Source organism: Parambassis ranga, chromosome 2 (assembly GCF_900634625.1).
Source record: "Parambassis ranga chromosome 2, fParRan2.1, whole genome shotgun sequence".
Lineage (NCBI taxonomy): Eukaryota > Metazoa > Chordata > Actinopteri > Ambassidae > Parambassis > Parambassis ranga.
Window position 1 is genome coordinate 12265291 of NC_041023.1, and position 8956 is coordinate 12274246.

Genomic DNA, 8956 nt, shown 5'->3' on the forward strand with positions numbered 1-8956 from the left:
GACCCACACATCTGCTAAAGCCAGGCTGGGAAATCTGTAACACGTGTTACTTCTGTTTCCAGACTACTATTTGACCCATATACAGAACACTAACCAACTTACAATACATGTATTATAATGCAGACATTTAATAATCCAACAAACTGTGTTAAAATCTGTTCCATCTCAACAGCTGCACTTAATAGAGATAAATTATAACTTTAATTTTTCAGTAGGCCTAAGTTGTGAGTTATCCATTGTATGTCTGGGTGGATCCCTGCTGCAGACTGCAACAGTGACCCCACCGTATACTCCAACATTATTCTTCGAATACCTTTGCTCTACGGATGCGGTATAACAGCAAACACTAACGGTGGTCTTCTTTTTAACCAGTGGGACCGTTATGCAGTTAAAAGAGAGCAGCAAGAAATGTGTGAAATCTATCGAAAATTAAAAAAAAAGAAGTTTACCACCACAAAATACACACACACACAAACGCAAAGAAGAGGTAAGTCTGTCCGTGAACGTGTTCAACTGTGGTCCCTCCCACCCACTCTTACTAAATGAAGTTAGAGCGGGTGGGAGGGTAAGACTATGTCCTTCGCAGTGAGAGGTTAACTCAATCAATCCTTCTCCTATCACTCAGCTACTGATCTGGTCGGACTGTTAGTGATTTTGGACTTTTCCGAATCCAGGGGAATATTTTTGGATATCTTTTGGTCCACTTTTACGCATGGCACCATCGGTGACATTTTTGGAGTGACAGCTGGCTGCGCAGGATCTCTAATCGTACCAAGTCAATTCACACACTCTTTATAAACCCACTTGAGGTAAAGTCTACATATTACCGATAAGAACGTGTCTGTATTGTCCTTTTTACGCGTTCAATCTGTTTATTATGTAATCAGAAACATGGCTGTGCTGTCCTTTTTAAAGTCGAGCTGCGCAGTGTGCGTAATGATGTTGTGTCGTCTGGCCATCATCTTGTGTGTTTCATATGTAGCCTGCTTTGATTTACTTAACAAAACTATTCCGTAACGCGCGTGATCGTATGACCTCATGATGTGCACGCGCAGCGCTTTAGAGGAAAAAAAGCGAGTAGCACTTAGGCAGGTGCTGATGTGTGGTCATACACATCACCAATGTTGTTGAGAAGTGTTTATTTTGTGGATTGTGTGTAGTTTATGGTGAGCAGCCACAGAAGTAATGTTTGTTTTTACTAGACAGACCTAAACCCAGACCTGTGAATTACTTACATTAGCCACGTGTGACACATGCCTATGTTTAGTCAAGGAATTTAACAGGCTGGGTTATCCCTGATGTCCTCATTCACCCCCTGTTTCCTCGGTACAGATCACACAAAACAAAGAAAAACATACAAAATTTAGAAACCCTATATCTGAGCTTTTGGACTCAGGGGTCAGAGAAAGGTCCCCAGTGTCTTTACCACATCTCTTAAATAATTCAGTCCCAATGACTCAGCATGTCAAGTCATGGGGAATTTGTGTTTTTGTTCATATGGAAACAGGGTGCCATTCTCGATTTTATTCATAGATGTTTCAGAGGTCATAGCTCGTAATCGACTCTTCAGTGTCCATGTGGCAGCGTGTCATTCTTTGGTTTAACACTCCTCAAACTTCTAATGATGTAGCAGCTAACTTCCTGCTGTTGTTTTTAACCTCTTTCAGACTTCACGATACAGGTCTCCCTTTTACGCCTGATTACTTTAAATATTTATGCTATGAAACCTGAGCCTGGAGTGATCCATGGTGTTCATGTACATTAAAGATCACTTCCTTCATGCCTTGTCGTGAGTCACTGACAGTGTTTGAAGGGTACAGATGAGTTTTGGGCTATACATACCTACACAAGGTCTGCTTACTGGAACCTCTCAGTCTTGTCAACTGAGCGAATGAAACTATGGGGGGAAACCCAGCTGGAAATCACCCTCAAGTGTCTTGTTTTTGAGCCTTCCATTGGTCAAAATTTCAAATTTAAGCTCGGATTTCACTCTCTTTCAGCTCTCTGCATTTTTCATCTGCTGCGTAACCATGTTTTCCAAAGCTACAGCCAACTTCGTCCGTCAGATCGACCCAGAGGGAAGCCTCATCCACGTGTCCAGAGTAAATAACTCACACAAACTGGTCCCCATGGCTCTGGTTGTCAAACGCAACCGCATCTGGTTCTGGCAGAAGCCCAAGTATCTACCGACAGATTTCACCCTTGGTGATTTGCTGCAGGGTGACGTGGAGCTCACACCCGGTAAACCCGGTTTTAAGGTTTAATTATGGCCTTTTGTTTGACTACAATATTTAATTTCCATGCTACTGTTTTTGCTGTTTTTTACACACATCCTCCTGTTGGGTATAACCTGTCTTTTCAGGAGTGTCTGAAAAAGAATTCCTTAGCTACAAAGGGATATATGGAGATAAACTGACTGGGAACATAGATGCAGAAGCTGGCTATATCAGTGTTGCTGTGGAGGGACAGGGTGTTTGCAAGCTTCAGTCATGTTTCGGCAAGCTGAAGAAGGAGGAACTGGATGTGAAGAAGCTGCTACATGACTCCAGAAAGAGGTCAGAAGGCCTTTAGTCAACAGAAAGTGACATGATGGTGACTTCATTGATAAAGTTGATACTATAAATGTTCTCACCAATCTGTCTTTGCGACAGATTGGTGGACATGCAGCATGTGTTGGTGCAGCAGCTTGAGAAGCGGGCTGAAGTGTTGGCAGTGGTGAAGGAGAGGATCCTCACCACTGACTCCTGCATTGTTACCCAGACAAAGAAGGAGCAGTGCATTTTTCAAGGGGTGTTTGGGTTGGTGGGCCTTTTGTCAGGCTCTGCTAAGGTGAGTGTTTGTCATGAAGTATTCAAAATATTTCTCTAAACAATCAGAATGATACAGTCATGGACATGAATGTTATGGCACCTGAGGTTTTTAGTGATTTAACTATTCTCCTGCAGCGTAAATGATTTGAATGAAAGAAGTTGGAGTATTTGGTGCACAGGTATGTGTGTTTATGTGTATTCTCAGGTGTGTGTGAAGGACAGCAATAACATGGAGATGGACAGTGATGTTTCCTTGGAGATCCCCCCTGGTACTGTTATTGCATACAGCATCCTGGAAATGGAGATTAAAAAAAATGGACAGTATGGTGAGTGAGAGTGTGTGTGTGTGTGTGTGTGTTTGTCTGTGGTCCCACACACACTGTCTGTGTGATTGTGATGTTGAGCGAGTATTCATAACATCAATTAGAGAAGTAAAGATGGTTAGATAAAAATACAACTATTAGATCATTTTTAACCGTCTCCGGCTTCCTGATTTGTTTTCCCCAGAATTATGTCTGCAGCCTGGGATCCTGGGAGGCTTTGAAGAAGACACAGTCTGGACCTCAGAGTCCATGGATTCAGTGGACGGCAAAGATCAGCGTGGTGTGTGTCCATTTTTTCATACATGAATTCATTCATTAATTTCTTTGGGTAACTGCTCAGTTACTCATCCCTCATGAGGAAGTGAAAGAAGTTCCCTTTTAGCCTTATTGCATTTGTACAGTCAGTGAATTGTGTCTATAGTAGCATTTAGAATAGAATAGAATAGAATAGAATAGAATAGAATAGAATATACTTTATTAATCCCCTTGGGATGGTCCCTCAGGGAAATTCGGGTACCAGCAGCAATACAACACCAACGGTCAGAGCAAGAGTTAAATAGAATAAAAATGTGTTGCTTGGTTCAGATATTTTATTGCTTGGCCCTGCAGGATCACAGGAGATGTACCTTTCACCTCTGGCTGAGCTCCCACAGTCAACTCAATATGACTTCATCAAGAAGCTCCAAGAGACTATGAAGGACAGAGCAGCTCTGTTGTATCTGCAGTGTGTGGTGTGTGTCAAACACATCTAAATATTCATCTGTATTGCTTCTATGCTTGTTTTGCATTCTCCAGTTTTTTTTCTTTTTTATTCCTGTTTTACTGTTTACTTACTAGCTGGAGGAGTTGTGTGGGGGTGAACCACTCGAGGATTCACCAGAGTTTCAGAGCTCGTCATTGTCAGCCTTCCTGGACCCAGCAGGCTCAGACAATAACACCAATCACGGTCTGTGTGGCCTTCCTGCTCACCTACAAGCAGCCCACCTGTTGGTTAGTGCCATGGAAGGTGAGGGGAAACTCCAGAAAAAGTCATTAACACAAGGCGCACACATAACACAGTCAAGTGTGTTGCATGTTCTCTTTGTTTTTTTAGAGTTGCCAGATAAAACTCTGAACCTTCTGAGTGACAGCCACCCTGATTTTCTGGAGGCCTTTGACATGCTGGTAAGTCATCTTCATTTGTCTGCCATACATGAGTACATCTACATGATTAATTCATGTATTCTATTGCCAGCAGCCTGTTAGCATAGCATAGATACTTTTGATTTTACATCAAAAAATCTATCGCCTCCATTTATCCCCACAGTTGTTCAGTCTAAAGAAAAACAACCAGCCCCTCTCCGTCCAGTCTCTTCCCGCTCTGCTGCAGAACAGCCAGGCCTTTCAAGGCGCAGAACAGCTGCTCAACTCCATCCATGTAACACTAAAGAGAGACGGTGACCGGCTGTGGATGGAGACAGGAAATGATGCAGGAGCCCTCCCATTGGTCCTCTGTCTCAGCGTACGTGGGCTGTCATTGTTGTGCACCGGGCTGAGGAAGTCATAATGTGTCAAGTACACTTATTCTCACATTTATTTCTTTATTGTTATTGTTGGTATTTTTTTATCATTTGCTTATTATAAAATATTGGTGAATATTGAAATGTTATTTTCCTACATATTTTTAAGTACAATATTTTGTATAAAAACATATTGTGATACTGTGATGCTGTTTTTACCTAAACAGGCATCTGTCTTGCAAATCATTCTTGCAAAACTGAGGTATTTTGATGTTTTTGTTCAGTTCTGAATAGCTTTAGAGAGAGAAGATATGAAGGAAACATGTCACCTATTAAGCTAAAAGCATGTCTAATATATATATAGTCAAATTGGAGACAAATTGGAGTTGCATTTTTGAAAAAGCTGTTCTCACCAAATTCTTTATCTTTATTTTTACTTCATAATGTTTCCTGTGTTGGAAAAAAACACAATAAACTTATATGTTCTTGTATTTGATAAATCTCTTCTCTTTTTAAATTCAAGCATTGATAATATTTTATGCCTATGATGTGAATTCCTGTGTTTGGATGGGACAGTGTGATACTACTTTTAGGCAATCGTATGTACAAAGGTGTGTAGGTGTCTTCATTTATACCTGATTATGTCTTTTGTCACTGTTCGCATTCCATAATTAATTCATGACTACAGACCTGTTTGCTGCACATCTATCACAGTGGAACAAATGAGATTGCTGCCTATTAACACACACACATAGATTACACTACAAGCTGTATGATGAACAAAGTTTCACATAGCCAGCCTTTCTTTGTATGAGATGGTAGTCATGAACTGGGCTCTTCTATAGACTATTTTCTCATGATCAACAATTCACATACTTTCACTTAAAATCAAAATACATAACAGAAATAACCACACCTCTCCGCCTATTAAACAGATGATACGATTATGAACGAACCCTTGGCATGTGGTTTTGATGGAAACCAGCAGATCTGAGTTACTGTGAACCTGCCACACGGGGTCGCTGTAGGCTGGGGCGGGACTATTGGTGACGTAAATTTCCTGCGACCTCCAGTGCTGGCTCGAAAACATTGCGACACTGAGCGCAGGGTGGCAAAGAAAGAAAACTTGTATTCGGTCAAAAGGCTAACGCTAAAATGACAGTGTGTAGCTTTTTTCTTCAGGGCCGATGTCGTTATGGGGAAAAATGTTGGAATGAACACCCGAGAGGCGGAAACAGAGGAGGAGGAGGCGGATATAACGACAACTACAACCGTTCCTCTGTTCAACAGCAGCCAAGAGGAGGAGGTGGAGGTAACTTTGACGGGAAATAATGAGACTTAAGGCTGTTCCATACTCCACGAGAACAGAACCTGGCCTAACGAGCTGATAATGCTCAGGGAAGAGGGCGTACAGCATGACAATCATAGGCGTAGCTGGCACTAAATCAGAGGGGGACGTGCCCCCCCCCCCCCCCCCCACACACACACACACACACACACATTTTAAAATGGCCCGTTTGGACCCCCACACATTTACTGAGTAGGAAACTCCACCTACGCTGTTTCGATTGCTCGTGAAAAAACTCCGTTCCACTTGGTTCATAAGAGAAATCCACTCCATAGCGCTGCAATACCGTTACTTTAGTAACGGAGCTAACAAAGCCAGTGGCTTTCTTCGAGCGAGCGTAAGACTTAAAGTTTATTTTATGTGGTTTATTTTGCAGTAAACCTGCCAAACTACATACCAGACTATAGTCTGATTAAGTAGCAAGTTGTTTAAGTCTTTTATTTGTCAGTTTTGACTAATATTGGTTTGTTGGTTTCAGGGTTTGGGAACAGAGTTTGGGTGAATCCCTCTCAGAAAAAAGGAGGCTTTATCCAGCCTTCATCCTTCTCCTCGCATGGAAGTGATGACTGGGGCCGAGAAAGAGGTGGTGGAAGGAGTGACTGGGGCCGAGAAGGAGGAGGAGGTGGGGGGAGTGACTGGGGCCGAGGAGGTGGAGGAGGAAGTGACTGGGGCCGAGGAGGAGGTGGAGGAAGTGACTGGGGCCGAGGAGGAGGAGGAGGAAGTAGTGACTGGGGCCAGGGAGGAGGAGCAGGAGGAGGTGGAAGTGGGAGAAGAGATAACATGAAAAGCTCCGAATTCAGTTTCTCAAATCAAAACAGATTTTCAACGTTTAACCCTCCCAGCAGTTTTGACAGGGGAGGACGAGGGGGAGGGGGAGGTGGAGGTGGAGGAGGAGGACATGCTGGTGATGAAGATGATGACAAGAAGTTGTAAGTGCACTTGTTCGTTATATAGTGTCTTAAAATGTCATTTTTTTACCATGATGATTTTCCCTGTGTATATCTGATGGTAATTCAGGGAAGTCATTCAGACTGACATCGACATATGGGAGAGTTCAGGGCAGTGGGGCTTCTCATGTTATTCCAGCTCGAAGGCGCCTCTGCCTGGTATGTATCAAATATACACTGAAATGCACAATACCTGTATTTTTAGTCACAGCATGGATAAAAACTAAATGTTTTTTTATATATTTTTCTATTCACAGGCTTCACTGACCTCTCTCCAGAAGAGCTCAGGTTGGAGTACTACACCGCCCAAGCTTCAGGAGACCTGCAGGGCTATGTAAGTATGGTGTCACTCATTAATTCACCTGAGGGACCTTCCCAAAGGGGATTAATAAAGTATATTCTGTTCTATTCTATTCTAATATAAATTTGATCAATAATAATACCAGTGTTCTCTTTTTGTGTAGAAAGTCTTGGCTCTTAACTTGTTTGTGTTTTACATAGGAAAGAGGTTTAACAGTTTAATAAGAATCTCAGTGTTGTTGTCATTGATGTGTTCAATTTCAAAAGATGCTAAAACTACTGTTTTGTGTGTTTTTAGATTAATGGTGTCAATCAGTTGCTCAACCAATGGAAAAGTAGAGTCCAGGAACTGAAAATGATGAATGCATCCACTCGTGCAGCAGTGGTAAGCTCACACACTGAGTCAGCGACTTTAATTGTATGAGATAAAGCTTTGATATACTGTATTTTCTATACAGCTTGCTGAGCTGAATGGCTCAGCCCCTCCGGCATCTTCTGATGGCTTTGGTTCCACGACTGGATTTGGATCATCTACATCCAGCTTTGGTAGCAAAGGTGAACAATAAATATTGCTTTTTTTGTAATATTATTAAGAGTAATCTGATGTAATCAGGCTATAAAAGTCCTATCAACATATCTCAACCATCTGAACCATGCAGGCTTTGGAGCTCCAGCGCCAGCTCAGGCCAGCAGCTTCAGCTTTTCTGCTTCAAGTACTGGATCCTCCTCAGCAGGATTTGGTAGTGCCATAGCAGCTCCAACACAACCTCCCTCTGGGTTTGGCTCTTCTGTGTCCTCCTCCACAGCTTCAGCTGTACCGTTCTCCTTTGCCACTCCAACCACTGACAAACCAGCTGCACCTGTAGGATTTGGATCAGCCTCTGGGTTCAGCTTTACCCCTGCAGCAAACATGGGAGGAGGATTCGGCACCAGTTTTGGGGCTGACACCACCACCACAGCTGGAAGCAGCAATACTTTTGGACAGACGGGTGGAGGATTTGGGGCCACTGCTACTCCATCTGCAGCTGGAGCTGCTGGGGGGGCATCGGACAGTCTGTTTTCAACAGAGAGCACACTGACTCAAGAAGAACTGAATCAGTTTAAGGCTAAAAGATTTACTTTAGGCCAGATTCCACTAAAGCCTCCCCCTGCTAACATGCTAGTGGTATGATATGATAGCATCATTGTTTTTTTTTTTTAATTTTTGTGTTAAACCAAAGCTCTGAGGCTTATTTTTAAGATTTTTTCTGGGGAAATATATAAGATCATTGTCTATATATCTAATTAACATTGTGTACAGCTGCACAGTTGACAGTAAATTATCCATTGTCTTATAAAGTTGTAGTCTTGAGCTACAAAATGCTTTTCAGTAAGAGAATTCTTTAAATTTTTGAAAGTATTTTTTGACTTTAATGTGATTAAATGTCAATAAAAGCTGTAGTTACACGTGTTGGTCAGAAGAGGGTGTCATAATTTCAAATGTTCATGAAATTTCTAGCTATTCATAATGTTGCTGTGTATGACAAGACTCGTTTTCCTAGGCTGCGTATTCTCCTAGATTGTATTGAGCCATAGTATGAAAACAATGGAACCAATACCCTATACATCTTCATCCACACCAGCTCCTAGGCCTACATCCCGTAAAAGAGTCCAGTGACAGAGACAACACTGAGGGGAGGGAGCTGTTCAGTATGTATTTATTAGGTGTTGAGAGTAATACAGTGAGACA

The 8956-nt window shown here is 42.2% G+C and overlaps 2 protein-coding genes across 2 annotated transcripts; both read left to right on the top strand.

Moving 5' to 3' along the window:
• Nucleotides 1-534: 534 nt before the first annotated feature.
• On the top strand, nucleotides 535-5128 carry LOC114450684 (gasdermin-E-like). Its single transcript, XM_028428965.1, has 10 exons — nucleotides 535-809; nucleotides 2001-2241; nucleotides 2363-2555; nucleotides 2652-2829; nucleotides 3016-3136; nucleotides 3318-3413; nucleotides 3743-3864; nucleotides 3971-4139; nucleotides 4227-4297; nucleotides 4440-5128. Exons 2-10 carry the CDS (start codon nucleotides 2031-2033, stop codon nucleotides 4677-4679), a joined length of 1401 nt encoding a protein of 466 aa, XP_028284766.1. The 5' UTR covers nucleotides 535-809; nucleotides 2001-2030; the 3' UTR covers nucleotides 4680-5128.
• Nucleotides 5129-5704: 576 nt separating this feature from the next.
• Nucleotides 5705-8673, top strand: nup42 (nucleoporin 42). Its single transcript, XM_028428940.1, has 7 exons — nucleotides 5705-5944; nucleotides 6459-6909; nucleotides 6998-7086; nucleotides 7185-7261; nucleotides 7526-7612; nucleotides 7686-7782; nucleotides 7887-8673. Exons 1-7 carry the CDS (start codon nucleotides 5788-5790, stop codon nucleotides 8396-8398), a joined length of 1470 nt encoding a protein of 489 aa, XP_028284741.1. The 5' UTR covers nucleotides 5705-5787; the 3' UTR covers nucleotides 8399-8673.
• Nucleotides 8674-8956: the final 283 nt, after the last annotated feature.

Excerpts from the sequence above, each read along its gene's own strand:
- LOC114450684 (XM_028428965.1), top strand. The coding sequence starts at position 2,031 with ATGTTTTCCAAAGCTACAGCCAACTTCGTCCGTCAGATCGACCCAGAG. Across the intron at positions 2,242-2,362 it reads TGACGTGGAGCTCACACCCG|GAGTGTCTGAAAAAGAATTC; the intron begins GTAAACCCGGTT and ends CTGTCTTTTCAG. Across the intron at positions 3,414-3,742 it reads GGACGGCAAAGATCAGCGTG|GATCACAGGAGATGTACCTT; the intron begins GTGTGTGTCCAT and ends TTGGCCCTGCAG.
- nup42 (XM_028428940.1), top strand. The coding sequence starts at position 5,788 with ATGACAGTGTGTAGCTTTTTTCTTCAGGGCCGATGTCGTTATGGGGAA. Across the intron at positions 7,087-7,184 it reads CTCGAAGGCGCCTCTGCCTG|GCTTCACTGACCTCTCTCCA; the intron begins GTATGTATCAAA and ends TTCTATTCACAG. Across the intron at positions 7,613-7,685 it reads CATCCACTCGTGCAGCAGTG|CTTGCTGAGCTGAATGGCTC; the intron begins GTAAGCTCACAC and ends TTTTCTATACAG.